The sequence below is a fragment of the Diaporthe citri genome, assembly GCF_014595645.1.
Source record: "Diaporthe citri strain NFHF-8-4 chromosome Unknown scaffold_3, whole genome shotgun sequence".
Taxonomy (NCBI): domain Eukaryota; kingdom Fungi; phylum Ascomycota; class Sordariomycetes; order Diaporthales; family Diaporthaceae; genus Diaporthe; species Diaporthe citri.
In genome coordinates this window covers 466,077-487,782 of record NW_025064848.1, presented here as the reverse complement: position 1 = coordinate 487,782, position 21,706 = coordinate 466,077, and the positions used below count along the sequence as shown (strand labels likewise).

General features: G+C 52.0%; 6 protein-coding genes across 6 annotated transcripts; all 6 read left to right on the top strand.

Annotated features, from left to right (window-relative positions):
- Window positions 1-731: 731 nt before the first annotated feature.
- On the top strand, window positions 732-1,149 carry INS49_007727 (uncharacterized protein; the record flags this gene model as incomplete). The annotated part of the gene is made up of 2 exons (XM_043168475.1): window positions 732-812; window positions 880-1,149. The coding sequence occupies 2 exons, from the start codon at window positions 732-734 to the stop codon at window positions 1,147-1,149; spliced, it is 351 nt and encodes a 116-aa protein (XP_043026155.1).
- A 4,673-nt stretch (window positions 1,150-5,822) lies between these two features.
- Window positions 5,823-6,262, top strand: INS49_007726 (uncharacterized protein; the record flags this gene model as incomplete). Its single annotated transcript, XM_043168474.1, has 2 exons — window positions 5,823-5,905; window positions 5,962-6,262. 2 exons carry the CDS (start codon window positions 5,823-5,825, stop codon window positions 6,260-6,262), a joined length of 384 nt encoding a protein of 127 aa, XP_043026154.1.
- A 766-nt stretch (window positions 6,263-7,028) lies between these two features.
- INS49_007725 (uncharacterized protein) lies at window positions 7,029-7,834 on the top strand (the record flags this gene model as incomplete). The annotated part of the gene is made up of 3 exons (XM_043168473.1): window positions 7,029-7,173; window positions 7,230-7,547; window positions 7,608-7,834. 3 exons carry the CDS (start codon window positions 7,029-7,031, stop codon window positions 7,832-7,834), a joined length of 690 nt encoding a protein of 229 aa, XP_043026153.1.
- Window positions 7,835-10,340: 2,506 nt separating this feature from the next.
- INS49_007724 (uncharacterized protein) lies at window positions 10,341-12,207 on the top strand (the record flags this gene model as incomplete). The annotated part of the gene is made up of 4 exons (XM_043168472.1): window positions 10,341-10,630; window positions 11,282-11,498; window positions 11,628-11,888; window positions 11,971-12,207. 4 exons carry the CDS (start codon window positions 10,341-10,343, stop codon window positions 12,205-12,207), a joined length of 1,005 nt encoding a protein of 334 aa, XP_043026152.1.
- A 2,596-nt stretch (window positions 12,208-14,803) lies between these two features.
- On the top strand, window positions 14,804-15,171 carry INS49_007723 (uncharacterized protein; the record flags this gene model as incomplete). Its single annotated transcript, XM_043168471.1, has 2 exons — window positions 14,804-15,036; window positions 15,105-15,171. The coding sequence occupies 2 exons, from the start codon at window positions 14,804-14,806 to the stop codon at window positions 15,169-15,171; spliced, it is 300 nt and encodes a 99-aa protein (XP_043026151.1).
- Window positions 15,172-15,830: 659 nt separating this feature from the next.
- INS49_007722 (uncharacterized protein) lies at window positions 15,831-18,393 on the top strand (the record flags this gene model as incomplete). Its single annotated transcript, XM_043168470.1, has 4 exons — window positions 15,831-15,908; window positions 15,960-17,922; window positions 18,001-18,122; window positions 18,223-18,393. 4 exons carry the CDS (start codon window positions 15,831-15,833, stop codon window positions 18,391-18,393), a joined length of 2,334 nt encoding a protein of 777 aa, XP_043026150.1.
- Window positions 18,394-21,706: the final 3,313 nt, after the last annotated feature.

Genomic DNA, 21,706 nt, shown 5'->3' with positions numbered 1-21,706 from the left:
ACCGCAAAGATTGTGTCATGTTCCATAATTTCTTTTTTCTTCCGTATTGGTTCCGATTGTTTCTGGGTCATCACCACTGGCTGTCCGTTGGGGAGATTATATCCTTCAAAGAACTGGCTGCCCGGGGGCCAATGTTCTCTTCGATTGCCAGGAAGACGGGGGATTGGAAAGAAGGTAGCAATGGGGAGTGAGCTGCGGGAAGACGACTTTCTGTTTCGTATTGACAAGATGGCCACTTGTCGAGCTTCTTCATTCACTTCGCGGTCCCTTTTTTCGAGTGGGGTTTGAGCTTGGTGGAAGAGATCTGGTGGACGCTCGGAAGACCGCGACTGTTGCTCTGTAGAAAGTGATAGGCCCCTGTAGGTTCATAGGCCTCTGTAGGTATGTAGGCGTTCCTGCGTCTTTTGGCCAAGGACAGAAGCTCAGATTTCAAGGCACCTGCCCCTTCCACATCAGTATTCACCGGACAGACGCTCCACCTCCCTGAAAACCGCTGTCTCAGCATTCATTTCGAGTTATTACACGCCTCTCTTGACTCCCGAACCAGGTATTCCGAAATTATGTTACCATGGAAAGTCTGTTCCAGCTTCAGCACTCTCTATTCACTGCGAGACTCCCCGACATGCCTACTCCCTCCCTCCGTTCGCGCTCGAGCTCAGGAAGCCCGCTCCCGAGTCTTCTTCCTCAGCAAGGGAACCTTGCGACATATTCTCCAGCTTCGCCAACACAAGATGGAAGCATTCGTCCTTGAAGTCGACTATACTATGGTTCTCGAGCCATCGTATCCACGTTACAGTACTCTGTCCTGTCCGGTACGTGGCTCCTGGAAGATGGTTCCCTCGTATCAAATCCTCGGCAAACGCTAATGTTACGACACAGGGAGTCCCAAGCCAGAAGAAGATCTCTCGATTCTCAAAGGAAGATTCTGCACGCAAGAAAGCATTGAAGGGACGGAGGGGCTGCCGTTGTTGCGTGGAATGTGGCTTCTGGAAGCACGGCGATGGTTTCGTGCGCAGCCTGGCCAAACGAGGCTCACCACGATTCCGTCTCCGCATGTTCCGAACCTGCAACCACTGCTCTCGACGTCGAAAGAGCCTGGACGAGGACGAGCATTTCGACCAGTATGGTGGCCTTGACTCGGATCCATAGGTCGGTTCCGTTTGCACGCCCTTGATTCATTCACCCACCCGCAGCGCAATCAACCACTGACGTCAGGCACTTCGGTGCCCCATAGGTCAGCGATCAACACGAAACGCGACACTCGGGACACAACGCGCGGCGCGTCGGGTGCAGAGCCCGCAGCAATGAACTACGCGTACTGGCACCAACCCATGATTCTGATTTTCGAGAACGTGGGGGGAGAGCGCGACTACTATAGACACACAATGATACCCCTTTGACGCCTGCTTCTTTTTACTACGTCTTTTCCACATTCACCCATATGCTTCAAGGCCTGTGGTTGACCTGATTGCAACCAAAGCTTGTCCCAGCCCAAATGCATCATCATATTACAAAGCAGCATTGCCTCGACTCGGTACTATCCTATCCTCCTCGTCCACGCCTGTTCCCACCGGGCACAACGGTTCTGTCGCCCTCAGACAACAACAATGGAAGAGCATGGTACGTGCCGACGCCATATTGAAAGTGGTATGATCTTCCGAATATGATGAAAGACTCTCTTGGCTTGTAGCCCGAGTTGCGAGGTATAGAAACTTTCGTTGGCAGGGACACTTACAGGTCTGATCTATCACCTAGTGCCTGACCGATCAGCCGGGACTCTTCTCCGGTGATGTAGTGTATTGTGCTAATTAGTCAACACCGGTATAGAGAGCTCTCGCAATCAACGAACAATCTACTTCAAGTTCCTAAATGTCATCCTATAGAGACCCTCACGACCCACCGATGACAAAGCCGAGCCCTAGACCCTCGAGGTCGACATATCGAAATCAGGCAAGCACTGCTCCCACATACCCTTGCTCGCGATGCTATCGACTACGATCTCCTCGCGCACGTGAACGCTCGCTGTGGAAATCACTCCAGCCGACACAGCCGGAACTCCACTCCCGTCCACTAAAAAGCCGCCGGCCCCAATTCTATCACGAACAGACCCGAGTACAACCGAGCATTTTGGAACGAACCAAGTCTCAAATGACTTTTCCATGATTCGGTGCGAATGTTTCTTTTGAAAAAGACAGGAGGGAGGTGAAGGCAAAGACTGCCAGATATTCACAGCATGGTGGCCACCTGCTGACTGGAGTATCTCGGGCTCTTCACGGTCTTTCCAACAGATGGGAGCCGGCCAGGCTCAAGAAAAGGCTACAAAGTTGAAATCAACACGGCTAAGATTACTGAGCTTCACCTGATCCGGATATCGGTCTTGTGTCTAGTTCGATCAGCCTGCCCAGGACTTCTAGCGGGCACTGAGCTTTGAGACGAGGCTCCCTCTCGTAATGTTAACCCGCGACGAGACATTACTGTTGGCTACCATTATTCGATTGATAGGGCATAGCTCATCCGGGAAGCTCATTGATGTGCTTCCAGCCTCAACACTCCCCGTCGATTCTACAACCTAAGTAGTCCTTGGCTCGTCCTGGTGCACAACACGATCTGTCCGGAGGCACGACTTTCCACGACGTGGGATAGTCTCAAAGACTTAATTGGAGAGAATCTATTGATGATAACCAAAGGCTGTTGATTAGATGCAGTACATCTTTTGCATCTGAGGACAAGCAACCACATCTGGCCCAACAAACAAAGGACGTACTGTGGCATGATGGTGAGCAGCCAATTCAGCACCTTGAGTCTTCTCCCTCGGTGCACAAAGACATACACTTTGCCCGCAAATTAGACAGGAATACCATCACATAATACGTTGAAGGACAGGACTAGCAATGCACTATCATTTTCTTGCCTTCCCTGCGGCGCAGCTGTTTCCTTTGGACTGTGTCTTTCAGTGACCTGGCAACACCATCGTGGCTTGCTGCGGACTCACGGGGATGTTTAACAAGAGAGGCTGAAACAAATCGTAATGACGGCCCGGAAGCAGACTCTAGCAATGCAATTACAACCCGGAACTCCAAGTACTGCTAGGTTTCGGCAGTAGGAAGTAGTGTGCTGGTGTCTCCTAAGTCTTCAGTCAATATAACTGCATAGTGATGTATATATCACCCCGAGTATTCGTACTCTTGCCCGGCTCCATTTGCTTGCTACCTGACAGACACACGAACTCTTCTACATGTGAGGATGTCTCTGGGTCGTGTTCCCTGTATCTTGATCAACTGACTATCTGGATCGTACCATGATATAGCCCCCATTGCCATGCTGTTTTTGGCACAAGCGTTGTTCGAAATGGTTGGAGCGCCACTAACGGAGTGGAAATCGGTGCGCGGGTAGCGCTGGCCTGAAGATCGCGCTTTGCACTGCTCGTCTCGGCCGATCGTTTACGGAGGATGGTAGGAGGACGCGTGTTCGAGAGAGGAAAGCTGCTGAAGATTCTGCAGAGCATTTCGGAGGAGCTCCAAACCAGCTGTAGGGGAGTTCGCCGGGAATCGACGCTTGCTGCCTGGTAACTCGGCATTGGCTGAGATTGCTTAGCTACTCTCCATGCTGGTCGCCAACGCGTTTAGACCTCGATCTTGTTTTGCTCTTCGAAGACTGCTCTTCAATGTAATTGGGCCTTGCGAGTAGGTGGAGTGGTGGTCGATGTCAGATCAAATTCAGTTGTCCGTTGTGGCCAATGGCTAGCCTTCGACCATCCCGCATCCAAAGGGATCAGTCCAACGATTGGTCTCCTTTCATAGTAATCCAATGAGCCCTCTTCCAAATCGCCCAACGGAACGAAATATCGGACTGTTTACCCATACAGAGCCCTGTACGTATAGAAATGGACGTCAGAAAGTGTTTTGATTGGTGGTATCGCGGTCTGATCTCTGGGGAGTGTGGAGTTAGATCAAATTTTGCCTTGTATGGAACGCTGCCATAGAGGAGGGAAATTCAGCTCTGAAAATTATTTAAACCCTCCTCTTCTTCCCCAATTCACTTCAGATTTCCTTCCTTCTATATTTCTATCCATCTTCACAACATCTACTCTGAGCATCCGTGGCCAGTCCAGTCAGGGCTGGAGACAACCCACTCTGGGGCAGCCTCCTTGACGGCTTCCAGGGCAGCTCTCGTACCTTCCTCAACTTCAAACAAGCGCTTGAATCACCCAGTACCTTGAACAGGCTTCCTCGGGCGCACCCAAGAACCCGGTCTCTTCCACGACGGCATCGCACGCATTATCGCCATAGTATCCCTCGGAAACACAGGTCGAAGATTGAAAAGGCGACGACCTTCGTAAGTGTCCTTGTCTACTTGTATCCTTTAATCAAGAACTCGATTTCCCGTACCCTTGCTCTGAAACTTCAAGTTTCAGCGCCCGATTCTACACACCATGACCTATCCACATTGCCTCCATCTACGGCTGTCTCAGGCCTGGCTCCACCCTTCTCAAGACGTCAGGTCTGAATCATAGTCTCCAGTTTCACTGAAATCTTCGACTATCATCGTTCCACCGATTTTCGACGGGTTGGCGTTGCTCCGCGTCGATTCGATTTATCACAAGGCGACGTCTGAGCGCCCTTCGCACGAAACTGACAGACTCATCACGAGTACCAGTGTCAAAAGCCCAAGTAGAGATTTTGGCTCTCGTCCTGCAGAACAGTGGCGAGTTCCACGCGCCGTGGAACAAGCCGAAAGACATGGACCGGCCGGAGTAATTATTCTATTCAGCTTCTCCTGACAGCCAGTCAAAGTCTGATTTTCCATGTCTAGCGGCGTCGACGGCAACTTGTGTAGCTCGTCTCCCTGAGTACTGGAACGGTATGCTCGAAAACAGCAATCATCACGACCTTACCCGCAGACCAGAGGGTCTCCCACTTTCACGACTGATGCGCAGGCAGCTGTCGAAAGAACAGAACAGCGGGCTACATCACTGCGGGGCAGAACGATCTGCCAGAGGGCAGCATTGGCTGGTATACATCGGGGGGGGGGGGGGGGGGCATTGTCGTGTAAGTAACCCTACCAAACCTCAAGCACCTGCATCATAAGCTGCTCTGCCACGTGTATGCCATTATATATGTAATGGGAAGATAGCTGACAAGGCCAGACCTCCTCCGCCCCAGCATCGGGCGTGACTAGGCTGATACACTGCGGTTCTACAAGAACGCTGCGCAAGACGCTTTCTCGAATTCTTTCTTCTCCGGCCGAAGAAAACTTCGCGTTCCCCTTGCGGCTATGGTTGCGCAGCCGATGCAGCTCGTTTCGTCTCTTGAGCCCGAGTCGCCAGGGTCACTCTCGGCAATGGCGTGTAGGGCCGCGCAGAACCTCCTTGGGTGCTGCATTTCGTCCGGCCTGGCACTCGCAGCACCGCCAATGGTTGCAGCAGTACACTGGTCAACGGCGGAGCTCAATCTCAGTAGAGCGGTTGTCCCGACGTTGACATTGCCGAACGCGAAGGCTCCTTTTTCACGAGCAGCAGCGACTGCTTGGTTGTCTGCACCAAACTGGCCGAGTCCGCGATGAATGTCCATCCACCGGCAAGCTGGTGAACCATTGGGGATTCTCCCTTGAGGACCTAGAGAGCGTGGGTCCTACACTGCACTGCATTATGTCTGAAAATTCCAAATAGCTAACAGTATACATCTATAGGAGAAGCAATTCCAGTGCACCCCCCGGACGATTGTGCTGTCAGGAGTTGAGACGCAATCATTCTGCGCCCCCCCCCCCCCAACGACCGCTGAGCTAGCCTGTCCAGAGGGGCTTGTGCCGTACCCTGTCTACAGATGCAGCAGGCCCAGGGACATGAAGCCATCTGGAACATTGCGGGCACATACCACATGGAGGCCTTGCTCCTCGATCTCGAGCAGTACCAGGAGGCAGTTTGACTACAAGTCGATGCATCTCTCTGACAGGAAATGGAAGATTGGATCACCTCTGGGACCACCTGGCTGAGGTCCATTGCTACGAACGTGCAGCGAACGAGTACACCACTGTGGACAGGCACCTGAAGCGAAAACACATCTCCGCCCTCAAGGGTCTGTTTGTTCTAGACATCCGGGAGCTCTTCTGGACCACGGCCCACATCACTGCGGCCGAACGCACCGTCAAGCAACGTATGGATACGACCAAGCGCATCTTGACTGCTCCACAAAATCAGAGTTCCATGCCAGAAAGGCTGTCCTACTTTTACATGATACACTTCTTCGCCATGGAACAGACTTAAATGATCACGCCAATGGCACAGTAACCCTAGGCCCGCAACCGCGAAGGCTCTTGGACGAAGACATTTCGCCCGCGCCACCCAACCACTTTCGCGACTATCTTTCAGAGGAGAGGAGCAAGGTTACGGCCGAGACCGCACCGGTTACATCAGCCGCAGACGGTTCCCGAGCGGAAAGCCCCAGCTCTAGAGGAGCTCTACATGTGAGCTCCGTGTTTGAGCTGTTCGTCCGAGAGGCGGGAAAGGAATCTAAGCCAAAGCCCGCAACCACCTCATCTTGTCAGGTCAGGCATCACGGAAGCTCCATTGGCTTTGAGGCGAAAGCTGCCTCCAGAATCTCGCCGACGACGAAGTTCAGATGCCAAATCTCGTGACGGAGTTCTGACCCAAGAAACGGCCCAAAGGGGCCCATCACCTTCTGCCCCGTCAAGGTTACTTTAGCGACACCAACCCCGGCAAGTCCATTTCTCATCAGCATGGTTGTCTTGTGTGAGTTGAATCATCACATCTGCGATGGCGTCTCAGCCGAGGAACGCACAGCCTTGTTTGAGGTCACCTTTCACAGCCCCGGCAATGGTGAACCTGGCTCCAAGCTCCAATGGTTGAATAGTTCCTGGAGTTAAGGGTGGGGATCAGCCGACTCCAATAGGACTGAGCACGCTTTCTCTGATATACACAGAATAATGGCAGAGGCCATACAGCGGCTCCTGTCGGAGCCATATGGGCAGCGCCCGCAATCCTCCCGATCGAGCCATGCGGCCTGCCTCTCATGGCTGTGGTGGGCCACGAGATGGCAGACTCAAAGGAGTCTGTAACCTTGAACGAGGTCCAGACCAACTTCTTGGCACTGCTCGTGATCAGGTTCGAGGCCACTTCAATGAATAACCACCACACAACGTGGCCGACCAAGGCAGGTGGGGTCTATGATGCTCAACAAAGCCCAGAGGGGCTTCCTGGCCCTCTTGATGAGGACCGTTCATCGTGGCACGCAACAGGCTCAAGACCCCGGATAAGGCTCGGATGAGCTTCCGGGTCTTTGTGGCCAGCAGCATCAAGAGCAAGCCCGACATCGACTTACTCCTCTCCCCTCCCTTCGGGCCAAGACACTCATCATTCCACGTCATCTCGGAACAGGGTGAATGTCTTCTCCACTCTCCTGAGCCTGGATCAAATTCATCCCTTTCACGTCTCATCAAGCGAAGTGCGGTTCTCGCGAACATTTGGCCTCAGAGGATGCCATTGTGGCCCGGCCAGCGAATCGCCCCCTTCCCGTCCTACACGGCTGGCGGTGCCTGTTTTCCCAAATCAGGAGGCTAAGCCTAGAGAGGCTCTGATCACCTGTGGCAAGAGCCACGTCAGCATGGCCAACTTGCCGAATGCCGCACGGCTATGACCCTTCTCACTATCCTCTGCTTCCTGAAAAGCTGGGAGGTGCACGAGGTTCTCATCACGTTTGGCATGGGTCATGTCAGCATGGCCAACTTCCCTGTCAACCTTTCCAGCTACTTTGACGCGCCGAACTACCTTCTGGCGTCAGGAAAGGTCACCCTGCAGAGACGCCCAGAGAGGATTTAGAGAGTCACAGACACCCCCTGAGCTACTGTGATCAATGCATTGAACCTGGATTCACTGCTGCCTTTAAGGAGGCTGTCTCTTTGGTTTCGGCGTCCTGGCCATGGCTTACCACGTACACTGCTACCGATGTTGAGACATTGCTATGGATATTCGGGGTTTTCGAACTTATTAGCCGCAAGAAAGCATTATCCGATTTCCTTGAGCAGAGGCTCAAGCATGTGCAGCAAGCCGAAGAGCAGCAGCGAAGAGACATGGTACACACTGAAAAGTCGCCATCTCTATCCGGCTCCCGTTGATACTCGTCTTTCAACCAGCTCCGTTCCTTGGCCTAGTCACACTTCTTCTCGAGCAACAGCTGGCGGCAGCAACATCCGTGACCATCTCAAGTCATCGCCCACCGGACGACGCCTCACACAAATGGTAATGGGGCCCATACGACCGGGTTGATGCCTTCAGAGACGGCCAGACTTCCCAGAGATTCTTTCTCCCAGCGGACACTCCGGGCCTGATCCCAAGGGTTAGAGGACCCGAGTATGTCTCCAGGTTCCAGCATGGGTTGACGCTTCTCAAGGAGCAATCAGACTCCTTGCAGTGGACCCTCTACATGGACGTCGTTTCCTTTGAAAGAAATTTAGCTGAAGTTGAAGTGGCACGTTTACATCTGCGTGTTCACGCTGATGCAAATAGAGCCGTGTTCCGCCGCGGTAGACTCGTGGCGGACAAAGTGGGCTCCGGCAAGACCGCTGTGTGCCTGGGTTTGATCTATGCCCAAAATAACACCGATTGGAGGGACTGTCTTGGTATAGATAGACAAATGAGCACTCAGAGAGGAGGAGGTGTGGTCAAATTTCTTCCAAGTACATTTAGTAAAGGAGTCTTTGATAAAAATAAAGATTTCAATAGTTGGAAGGCCCAGAGCTATAGAAGTCTTTTCACCACATTGCATTTACTACTTCATGATCAGCTCTTTAGTGCCCCAATGAATCCACGGTGTCAAACCTTAACATCATTACTTAGATGGCAGTACCATGCCCTTACATAACGTCAATGGTATTCTGTTCGCCCATGCTATGAGGCAGTGGTATGTCAGCAATATGAGTGGAGATTAATGGATAGGATCTATCTAGGGTTCTTGACTACTAATTACAACTAATTACATTGTTCCCGGTGCAGTAGGATGAAGTAAATCTCTTCTACATTATCATAACCTTATGGCATTGGTGAATGAGCTCTGCCTTCAGGAATCATGGCTATTGACTAATGATTATTGACTCACTCTTGCAAACATACCTATGTAGTCTATCAAGTAATGCAAACCTGCGATAATAGGACAGCTTCCGTGAGCCAACCAGTGGACATTCATGCGCAGGGAGATGACCAAGAGAGGTCAAGCTACCTCATTATGTGCCAGTGCACAAGAGACGTTTACCGGCCGAATAGATCATCCGGACACTTAGGGGAATCCAAATACAAATCTGTGTGGTTCGCACAATTGTGTCACGCAAATTCAACTCGATCCTTAGGCCCAACGGCTGCTACGCGGTTGGTTTGATGTTCTATTGGAGGCCAACATCTGGACCGTCTGTTCTTTCCTTACATGAATTCTCCTTGTTGTTGATTGTTCAATTGTATCCCCTAGCTGCTACAAACAATATGCAGTCACTGCCTCCAGTCACTGATCCGGTGATTAGTTGACAATACAATGAAATGGCGCTATCTTGCCCACGGCAGGTGACTCCAAAGTACTTAAACCCTCGACCTTCAACCACCTGCTGTCCAGATTTCCTTCCTTTCTTCTTACTTTCTGATACAACACTCAACTCTATCAGCTCCTTTCTGCCGTCTGCCTTCCGGCTTCCCTTTTGGTATTCAACCTGCTGCCTTCCTCCAGCAGCTATCCTCCTCATACCGGTCATTCTGTAGCAGGTCCTGGAGCAGATGCTCCATGAGCTGATACGCCGTTGCCAAGAGATGCCTTTTCCTACACTGCTCTCTCCGCCAACTACCCAAACTTAGGTAAGCTTTCAGGTCCTCACACGCTTCCTCGAGCCCTGGAATCACTTGGGATTACCCGACGCTCCACGTCAATCTGAAACCTGTGGCCGACCATCAACTGGATAATCTTGACTTCTTCTCTAATCTTCTCTTGCTGCAACAGACTACTGTAAATTGTGGCAACCACAGGGACAGCAACTACTACAACAGCAGAGGCTGCTATTTCCATCGGCCAGTCTGGCGAAGCTAGCAGCTCCCCGCGAACACCTCAGCTACACTACAAACTGATTGTTAGTGTTCGGGCCCAGAGGGGCCCGCCCACCTCATCACAATCGAGCGAGAGCAGCTATTCAGGCTTTCGCATCATGGCAAACAACGAAATGGGTTTGGGAAGGTCAAGGCATTCCTTGGGTCCAGAGGGACCCTAATTCTTCATTCACCCTTGTCGCCCCAGGAGACCGACTCTGCCGACCGTGACTGGACAGCGAGTTCAGGTTTCTTGACCTGCACGATGTCGGTCACGCTGCTGACAGCCACCTCCGGACTCCAATTCGCCTTTGATCCGGCCGCAGCCCACTTCGAATGGAAAGAGAATCTTGCGCCATGGCCCCAAATCGACATCGACCAAAGTAAAGCGTGTGCCCCTCCTGATAGCCAACGACCTCCAGTGACCATCTCCTCTGTCCAGAGCCAGTCAGGGCCCAATGGCCAGCTGGCTAACATCCAGCTGGAGGCTCAGCACGTGGTCGCCGCGGGGCTTTTCTTCGGACGCATTTGGATATCACCCTTCCAGAGGGAAGGGTAGGATTGAAGGAAACAAGGATCACGAGCCTCAAGTCCATTTGCCTGACCCGCATTTCTACAGTATCCTGGAGGGTGGGCTTCCTTTGCCGGACTCTCGTGGATTTGAACTCCGTTACCTCAAGCTGTCTTACCTGAATGGAGCGGAGCATCAATGGACGCTTGAGGAGATCTGCAAGCAATACAAGCGGCTCGGAGGAGCCCCCCTGAAAATAGAAGTCGTGATCCTCGGCCGGGGACTCAACCTGAAACTGCCCACTCCTTGCAGTAGATGTTTCTGCTCAGAGGGGCTGCGTTTCCTTCTCAACCTATCCCACCTGGGTGCGAGAGATGAAGATCATTGCGAGAAGAGAAACCGCATGGGAAACATTCGATTCATCACTCCTAAGGAATGCTCGCTTTGGTGCCTAGGTGGTTAACATCAGCGTGGGACCGGACCAGGAGGAATTCACCATCCACAAGAATGTCTTAACCACCGTTGTAGGTGACGGTGTCTTCCCCGCTGATCTTTCCAAACATGAGTCGATTCAGCCTATCTGCTTCTCCTGGACTTGAACACGACTTTGAGGTTTCCTTTTCGATGCACAAACCCCGCGACTTCTTGCGTCGAGTTCACGACCCAACTGAGCATATCTGCTGACTTTGGCTCAGAGGATCGCCACAGTCAGTCAGTTCTATAATCACCGAGCAGAATATCAAACCATCCTCTGGCGTCGGCGACCAGAGGGTCGCCTCGAATTGCTGCCACCACATCACCGTCGAGTGCGTATCCGACGAGGACCTCAGGAGCATCATTGCCAAGGCAGCGGCTTCGATCTTCCGTTCAGCGATGGACTTCATGAGAAGACATTCTGCCGTTCTCGGTCCAGTAAGACGAATAAGGACAGCTTGTTCTGCCAACGCCTCACGGGTGAGAACTTGGCACAGGTAAGTTATACGCTATTATCTATCTGCGAAATAACCACGCAACTAACCTCAATATTCTCTTTGGTTTTAGAGGCGCCAGTTTCACTGTCCAAGAAGCAGCGGGCAGAATTGCGAACCCGAGCCCGAGATGTGCGGCCGGGTGACCGCAAGGGCAAGAGCATGGCGGTGGCGCCGAGGAAGTATGACGAGTACGATGTTCGTTCCGCCGCTTTTCTCGTTGTCATATCTCTCCCGAATCGACATCCTGTTCCAAATCGTCTTCGTCCAGTACCATGGGGTTGACGGCGAGTTCGAAACCGACTACGTCGATGTGCCGGCCAGGGCCCAGAGGGTCCCACGGAGCCGGCCGCCCCCTTATGGTGTTCTGCGGAGCCCCCAATGCGGACATGACTGCATTCCCCACTGTCGCTCAGGTCGAAGACGCCCTCACGGCTGCCCTGTCCTCTGCCACTCGAGACGTGCAGGCTCCAATGGTCCTCGCTCCTGTGACCACCAATTTGGGCGCCGGCTATGTTCACTGTCTGGTTGTCGTTACCCATCGACAAATCCCGCAGTCGGGCCAAGCAACAGTCCGATCCCAGGTGCCCCATGCGAACAACAGCTCTTCAGACAATCCCCCCTGCCGCGGTCTCCGCTTTCGACAAGTCTAATCTATACTATGACTTACTTCTACGACACGGTACGCTCGGAGACCTACCGCTTCGTTGAGCACGTAAGAAACAATAAAAGAAAAACATAAATAGCCCGAGTAACTATTCACCGCCACCACCCCTATTCGTCGAGTTCAATTTGCGTCCCTTGAGTCTTCTTTGAACTTCTGGAATGATAACGAAAGGGGAGCGGACGCTGCTGGATAGACGGGTTCACGAGCCAAAATTGGGGTAGCTAAAACAGAAGGGGGGGGGGAAGAGGGGGAGGGGGGAAATAACGAAGAGGTCTACAACAGGGAGCTGTCAATAATACCCGTTTGAGGGTTTCACGGACTGATCTTAAAAGGGCATAAATGAGGGACTTTGAGTAGTTATACAGCTCCGGAACGCCTTCATTGATTTGTGTTGGTGAATAAAGAGCGTCAGGACACTCCCAAACCCATAGACGCTGCGAAGTCAATTCCACCTCGACGGATGTACTCCAGCTCCGTGCGCACCTCGTTCCCAAGTCGATAAAGATGCCCGGGTACCTGCAATGTTCTACAGGCTATTCGAACCCAGTTTTTGGGAGGAACATAAATCCGCAGAATTTTGGCCGCGGCCGGCTCCCAGGCTGTTTTGGTCGCCAGGAACATGGTTTCAAGGTGCAGACGTTTGGACAGCGTCCCTGAGCCAACCATACTCACAGTCCCATGTTTCCTTATGATCAGGACAGGCAAGGCGCGCAATCTACGCTACTCTTCCAAGGCTTTCACTCTGTCGAGCAGAACAAATCGACGGTCTACACAGCGCACAACACCGTCTTCTCCGGCCTGCCAGACCGGGCCGATCTTGCGAGGCTCCGACAAATGAGAGCAAGGGGCCGGACCCAAGCTAAAGACACCTGACAATCATTGCCCCTAACGACATCTTGAGCACTTCCTCCTGCATCCATGTCCCTCACGTCATTTCGGCCGCCGATGTACCAAAGGCATGCTGTCCAGACTCGATCGATGAAGTCCACTCCTGCTTCGACCTTTGATTGCTGCGAACGCAGTAAGTAACTTAAAGTCCGAAAACCGGCAAACTGCGATAACCTTTCTCTGACATGGGCAAAGCCGCAGCCTGTCGCCGATGCCTAGCTCGTGGAACGCCGAGCCATGCCGGGTGTCGGTGCCACGCCGTCATGAGCAAGAAGACCAGCATCACAACAAGGCTACAGTCAATGTTGGCGTCGCCCAAACGCCCGGGCGCTGCGCCCAACATTCCAAATTGCCATCCGATCACAAGGACTTCAGCCCAGGGTACCGTCTCTCTGCGCTACTGGCGTCCCGTTTTGCTGCCCCGCCTTCCGATGATCTCCCACTCATCCACGGCTGTTTCTGCTCAGGCCTGCGACGAAACCATCACAGGCCTAGGCAGCCGTGCCTCGTGGCGACCAAGAAACTGTGTGTGGATGCAATCACCCATGTGCTGATATCAGTCCAGGATCGAGCGACATGGAGCGCGGTGTCGTTGACGAGGGGCTCTGTTGCAGGTAGCCCAACCAACGCCAGCCCTGTAGCCATGCAAACCAGCAGCCCTGGGTGAACAACAAGTTCCTGTCAGACAAGGCTGTGATTGCGAGAGATCCAATTTCAGACAGCCTCCGCGTCCAGGGGACCCGTGGACGAAAAAGCAGACGAAAAGCAGATTTCCCAGCACAAAATTAGCAGGCACCTTTCCGGACCTATATTGAGAGGCTCAAGCGTCACTCAACTGTCGTCTTGTTTAACTTGATACTCGGCTGCCCGGTCGTAGCCTTCTCATGGACTTTGTCTTTGACAGTGCCACCGACCTCTACAGGGCTGATGGTGCAGGGCTACATCGGGACAACAAGCTCTGGCCTGATGGGATGAGGAGTATTCAAGATGCCTGGCAGGTCAGGATATTGGTCTATTTACATCAGTCTGGTCGGATGCATGATTCAATGCCACTTGGATCCTGAGCCTCTTGGCACATGGGCATGGCTTCCCACAACTAACAAGAGGGGTTTGATCCAGGCCTTTTCTCATGGCTATGAAGCTGGAACAACCCATGATGAGATCTTAAAAAGAACGCTTTGTCCAATAATCCAGCAGAGGAGGCATTGCACAGGGGCAATATCTCCATTGGCCATGCACCATCCATGAAAGGGGAAAGATTTGGGCAACATATTGTTTTCCTGCATCATGAACTCCAGCAGGGAGGATGCTTCGCCTCTGCAGTTCGGGTTTGGGATCACAATTCCGCATCGTCCTTGTCAACTACTGAAGATTCCGAATGGTTTGTGTTGTCAAAAACAGCTGGTGACTCCGGCGTCAGGCAGCTTGGGCAGAATGGCTCTGCGCCTGTGGTCCCCGGGTCTGGGAGCTCGGTGGGGTGCGGCAGAGAGTTGCGTACGTCTCTGGTATCTCGCCCGGCTTTCTCAGCGCTCGGGGACAAAACGACGATCTCAACCCGAGGAGCGACGAACCAACGACGCTCTCACCTTCAAGCATTCGTGAACCTCGTGGTCACTCAACGAAAACTCTTTCCAAGACCATCTTCTCTTCATCAACACCACAACCACCACTAAAACAACGAAACCATCATCAAAATGGCATCGGAGGACCGTACCGGAATGAGCTGGTGTGACAACTGTGGCAAGTGGAAGGCCGACAAAGCCTTCGTCCGGGCCCGTTTCAAGCGCGGCACCAAGCTGTGGGAACGCTACGGCTTCGTCTGGAAGAAGTACAAGACCTGCAACAGGTGCTCCAGAGTGTACTACCGGAAGCCCGAGATGCCTGTGGCGGAGTTCGTGGGGGCGTATGGTGCTGAGGAGCACAACGAGTACGTTCCGCCATGAGCCTTGCCAAATTCTTTCCCGGAAGCATCTGCTGACATTGCTTTGAAAACAGCTCCGAGCCCGACCTCGATGACGACGACGACAACGAGGAGGTTGAGACGGAGGAAGAGGGCAGCTAGGAGGGAGGCAAGGAGCAGGGTACCGCTACGGCGGCCTGAGGATCTGTTGTCGCTCTTCTTTGAACACAAAATACCTCCGCTGAGGAGAGATGAGCCAAGTGCTCGCTGGCCCTGTGTGGCCTCTTTCCGCCAGAGACTATTCTGGCAATCCATACAAAGCCTCGTGGCTCTTAATATGAGAGATTCTTTACCATGCAGTGGTGAATTTGTTGACAAATTGTGAAGAACGTCCCTTTTGCTCTTGTGTTAAGCCAGACCCTGTAAGGGGAGCTGCCAACTATCTGGGTGGAGTGAATCTTAGTCTGAGGTTACTGGAGCATTTGCAAGTTCTCTTCATTGTCAAGCCAGAAGTGATTTGGCCCCTTGCAATCCACTTCATACTCTTTTGTAAAGAGCAGATTCACTTCTATTTGACGAGGGGCTAGTTTTGTTTGCCTGCCAGGCCTCACGTGAAGGGCTTCCTTGCCTACTCTTCGACCACCCACCTCAACGAAGCTCCACTGGCCAACTCTTGATGCACTTGCTCACTTCCTCACCCTCCAAAAATCCGTCAACCTCCCACAAACATCACCCCGACACCTTTCAATCCTCTGCTGCCACCCGCAATAATCTTCTGCTTTGTCTACTGAGTTGTTGACCTCTATATATCAGCTTTCGCCATGGCGACCACTTCGACAGCGAAACCTCTGCTCCATCTGGTGTTCGACAATGTCCAAGATGACGAGACCATCTACCAAGTATGTCAACCTCAACATTCCTCAAGACCTCATCTAATACTTCCTGTCCAGCGTTGTGTCATTATCAAGGCACGATACTCCCCTATAGACAAGTCCCCATCCATGACGACGGTCCAGCAAATGTCCCCCAGCGGAGACGAGCTATACCCGCCACAGACCTGGCCAGTGGCAGAGGGATACACCAAGATCATCGTCATGCTCAACCCTGGATTCAATGTGCTCCACATCCACCCGAACAGCGATGCCACTCAAGTCACCAAGCTGAGGCTGAACTATACTCCCATTCTGAAGCAGCCACCCCTCCACCTAGCCGTGATGTTCGGTAGCGACTCCGACCTCGACATCGACTTCGAGCCTAGCAAGGCCGTTCCTGGCTTCGATGATAGGAGCTCAATCGATTCCGCTATCAATAGGTTTCGCATGACCGCCTACCTGTGGCAGGCCATGATCGCAGAGGACATGCGCATGAGGGGCCTGGGCCGGCGATCCTTCCGCCTCGATGAGGACTGGGGGATAGACACAACCAGCGCAAGTTTCCTCCACGCCGTCCAGCAGGCTGACATTTGGGAGGCAGGAGCCGCGCGGCAGACTGCGAGAATCCACTTGATCAAGTCGGACCACACTGTGGAAGAGATCACAAACGCGAAGATAGCCCAGGACAACCCGCTGGGCAGGAACAAGAAGACGCTGCATACCTGGTTCACAGAAGCCCTGAAGACTTCCGGAATAGGTGTATTCACAGATTCAGCGAGGCCTATCATAGCTGGGTTGATCCTCGACTCCCGTTGGGTGCAGGAGGACCTATTCGTGCATGGCCACGCCGCCATGGGCTCACACAATCCCGTCGGAGTCTCCCTCTGTGTCATGGGCAGCCACTTGGAGTACTGTTGGCCCCAATACCTGGAGGAGATCAACAGCTACCTGATGGATGCAAGCCGCCCTGAACACGGTGAAGTGTCAACCGCGAACGCGGAGACCGGCACCATGTGGGAGGTTTGCTCTATTGGCCAGACCGACTTCCTCCACCAGCTCGGCCACGCATTTGGCGCCGCGCACACCACGGGGATCATGAGGGGCGGCTGCGCCCGGCATTGGCCTCGCCACTTCGTCGTGCGGACAGCGCCCGATAGGCTGACCGGGGAGGACGGCATAGTCGTGAAGCACGGCGAGACCGCGAACGAAGCCACATTCGACATCAAAGACTTACTCGCTTTCTCCCTTCTGCCGCAGTTCTGGCTCCCTGACGACCCTAGACTCCCAATGGACCCTCTCTTCGCCCGCTACATGATGCCGTCCGTCCACGTCGAAGAGCTCGAGGACGAGGAGGGTAACCTGGAGAAACAGCTTGTTGCGTCCTCTCCAGCCAATATCGTCCGGGTCCTCTGGAACGGAGAGCCTAGTGAGAGGCCTTCGCTGGAGCATCAGCTCATCGGAGCCAGGGTTCCAGTCAGGCAGATAGAGGAGTCGTTCTCCCGCGACACGACGTTGCGCCTCTCCATCCTCGCCGGCAACGGTAAGGAACGCGTGATCCCCAACTTCTGGGACCTCGTCACGGACCCGTCCACCATCCGCATCCCCGGCTCCGACGTCGTGCTGCACCGGCGCTCGGTCATGTGCAGGAATTTGGAGGAGGGCGTCGATGGCATGCAGCGCAAGACCCTCTGGCGCTGGGCCACGCTGCTGAGCAAGCGAATGGAGCACGGCACCATTGCTCGCGCCAACGAGATCAACATTCGCATCGGCTGCTACCTTCTCGGTCTGTACGTTCGCTTCGAGGATGGCTTCCGTGTCAACTGTGGCCCGCGCTTCCACAAGATGATGGGCGGAAAGTATCAGAAGCACTTTGACGGGTGCATCCCGGAACACCTCATGATCCCCCGGAGCCAGGAGATTGTGCGGGTCGAGGTTGGGCGGGACTTGAGTGTCCTCCGCGGCGTGACTACTCACCTTAGCAATGGCGAGGTAAAGGGTGCGCTCTCCGGCGGCGCCCCTTTTGAGGAGCGCTGCATGTTGGGTAGGTGCCTGACTACTTTCTCCCTTGGACTCTTCATATGCTATTAATGCTGAATACGGCTGACTATTGCATACTCAGAGGCTTCGAAGGGAGAGCGAATCGTCGGGTTCTACGGCCGCAGCTACTTCGGCGAGAAGCTTGACTCCGTGGTCGAGTTCGGCATCATCACCGCGCCCAGGGATGTCGAGCTCCCTGTGGAGGTATACGACATGCCTCAGCTCCAGAACACGGACGGAGGACTGACTGCAAGTCGTCCCATCTGGCTTACTGAGAAGTTGGCGCTGACTTGATATAATCTAGGAAGCCGACTACGATCGAGATGACGACCCCGACGCCCTGCCGAGTAATGAATCCGACCTGGACGCCGAATCCAACGACCCCGATATCCCCAACGATGCGGACGATTCCGACCACGATTTCATCGGGGCCATGGCTGGGTTGGAGATCGCTGCACTGGACGTGGAGGATTGAAAAGCTGCCGTCATGGCATCGGTTTATCTCAAATATTCAGAAGTCCATTTAAACGCATAAGTTCTAGGGGCTTAAGCTTCCTTAGTAATTAAAGTGGCTGGGGTGGCAATGCAGAATTAACTTTTTATGGCTTATTAAGGGTGGTTTTAAATATGTTTAATGGATATTTAAATTTAAAATGCAAAAAAAGTTTAATTTAAGTATTACTTTATATGGGAATATAAAAAACGCCTTATAAATACTTTTTAATTTAATAATCTTTTTAATTAATAATTTTAATATAAATAATATGCTAAATAAAAGAATTAATTAAGCTTTTTTCTTATATTTTTTTATCTTAATATACCTTTATTTTATAAAATATAATAAACTTAATTAAAAAAAATAAATTAAGAAATACCCTTTTTACTTTTAATTACTTATATTTAATTTTTAAATTAAAAAAATTAAAAATTTTAAAATTTAATAAAATAATTTATAATAATTTATAAAACTTAAACTTTTTATAAATTATCTTTTAAACTTAAAAAAATAAAGCAAAATAAGAATATATTTTAATTATTTTTTAAGATATTTTTAAGTTTTAATTTTTTATTTTTTATATAAAAAAGGTATAATTTAAAAGAAATAAATTAATAAAAGCTTTTTAATTTAAGAAAGGTATTTATATAGTTAAAAAAAATTTTATAAAAAAAAATTAAAGTTTAAATTTAAAAGGGTAAATAAGTGCGTTAAGGCATATCTTGATCCTTATAAGCGCTGTTATTTAAATATAAACCTCCCTGGCCGCGAAGCCGCTTCTTTTTCCCTAGCCATACCTTACGTAAGTATAGCCCCTAAGCCACACTTGGCTTCGCGGCCAGGGAGGTTTGTGAGTCAGAGATAAGCATCGGTCGCTCTTTGTCATTACCTGACACGAAGTAGGACAAGATCACAAAGAGTTGTGAGGGAGGGCCGCAATCACGTATACTGAAAAGGCAAGATGGCAAGTTGCTGTTTGAGGCGCTTTGCAAGCCAGCAAAGGGGAAAATCACAGTTTAGCAGTGTCCGACGTATAGACAGAACCCAGAAATGCGGTTGTCCTTCTTCTATTAGCAGAGCCAGGTTTGGCCAGTGCATCATTTGTGGGTGTAGGTATGGTGTGCAGTGCCACAGCACCTGCTGCAGCACCAGCACACCCGGGCGCCTCTGATAGAATAATGTCAACTCTGAAAGTCGAAGATCTTGTTATGAAATTGAAATATTTGTAAAATCGGGCCAGTTTGTGGCACTAGACAAGGAAGCCTCAGTGACAAGGTTTGTATGCAAGCCAGCAGCTACGGTGTTGTTGGCAAGAAATCGTCCACGGCTCGTGACGAGACTGTCGAAATGAGGGAAACGCAGGAACAGCAGGCACATGATTCGCCATGGGGAGGAGGAGTGCATGGCCGAACAGCGCCAAGGCAAAGAAAGATCTGCTTGTAAATCGGTGAGCACCGCTGCATTTCCTACACTTCTACAGCAATGAGTTATGAGGCTGTCATGGATTCAATGTGTCTGGCTCTAGCAAGTCATGTACACATTAAAACTCACGGGTTAAACATGGGGCATAGTATGGTTCCATGGGGCAATAAATTGTGATTTACGCTATCGCTTTTATTCCGTTGACTCCCCGGCATAATTCATAGCCGCGGCGAGCGTCTTAGTCGACGTTCTGCCTCTCAGTCTTCCGTGAGTGACCTCATTAAGTTGTCTCTCTGTCGCCCATCGAAGCTTCAACAAACGGGTACTGCTCGGGAGCAATGCTTCGGAGGGTTGGACAGGCTTGATGAGGCTGAAAGGAGAAGCCATCACATGCTGCTGAAATGAGTGATACCTTTTGGACCCTCTGGTCCCTTTTCACCACCTCTGTGGCCGAGCTTGCATCGGATGGCCCATCTCGTGTGATCGCGGGTCCGGTAGGCAGCTGAAGATGAAATGAATGGGGTTCGCGTTGGTCATCAGGTGTGAGGAGCTTGTCGAGAAGTGTATCTTTGTACTGACTCTTCAATGCATTTCTTCCATGAACGAGTGTGAAGTACTTCAGCACTTCGTGCGCGTGATTGTATGCATCGATGATAACACGTCGCCATTCTCCACAGTGGCCCGGAAGTATTCGCTGCGGCTGCAGAGAGTGTTTTTCCTTGGAATGAGAAACCAGCATGTAAAAGACCAAGCCGACCTGAAAGAAACATAGTGAAATCAGCTGATAGGTTGTGATCAGCTGGGCGGCAGGTGAGGTATTCCCGTCTCTTTGGACGAGGTAGGAAGGTCAGAAGGCTTAGGTCAAAGGCACAGCATGGTTGCCGGTTCTCCCAGGCCTTCCACATGTTGGCCAGCGCTTTGGAGCCTGCACTCTCCATATAATAGGTTCCTCCGAACCTGCAGGGGCAGGAGAAGGGGCGGTTGTCCCGGGCCTCCGCCTGGTTGTGAGTGCATGTGCATGCGCATTCTCCTCACAGTGAATTCCTCTGAATTCATGGCGTATTCTTCGTTGCTGTTCTCTGTACTAGAACGGAAATCCACTCAGGCAGAGGCGGTCCCCACTGAAAACTGTCGCCAGCCTCGTAGCCAGGAATTGCGTTGGCATCGAAGCGAGTGTCGAGGTCAGAGGACATTGTCTTTGTGTGGCGGGAACTGGTTGCAGGTCTTGTATTTCTTCCACACGAAGCGATCTGGAACAGTAGCGCAAGGCGGGAAAGGTCCCTCGTCTCGTGGCAGAGCACTGCATGGCTTTCCGAGTCGCCGTTACGGTACGCCTGGTTGCAGTATACCCCTCCAATCACTTGGCCACCGTTCGTCCTCGGTTGGGATGAGTTGCACCAAAGTCTGCCTCCTGCCGTGGAACAGTTGGCACACTTCTGTCTTAGTTGGCTCAGAGGAGCCAGATCTCGTCGAGAAATGTCGTTTGTGGCCGGGTCCCTCTGGACCCGGTGATCGGCATGTCTTCCTGCTGTTTCCTGTGCCAAGTTAGCGTTGCTCAGTAGTCGGTCATTAAGTTCCTCGGGATGGATACTCACAAGCTAAGAGGGTACACTTCTTGCCTCTGCAAATAAGAAGCTATTCTTATCCAACCTCGAACTGTCACGCCTCTACTGTAGTGGCTGCCGGAAGCCCTGCTGTTGAAAGCCCTGTGGTTTCAAGCCCTGCTGGATTGGCTGCTGGATTGGCTGTTGGAGCCCTTGGCAGCGAGATCAGCGGGCTCCAGTAGGATATTGCAAGTCGAAGCAGACGGGTTGTTGCTGGCCATGGCATCTGCATTGGAAGTGTCTGCCACATCTTTGTACGAGGAAAC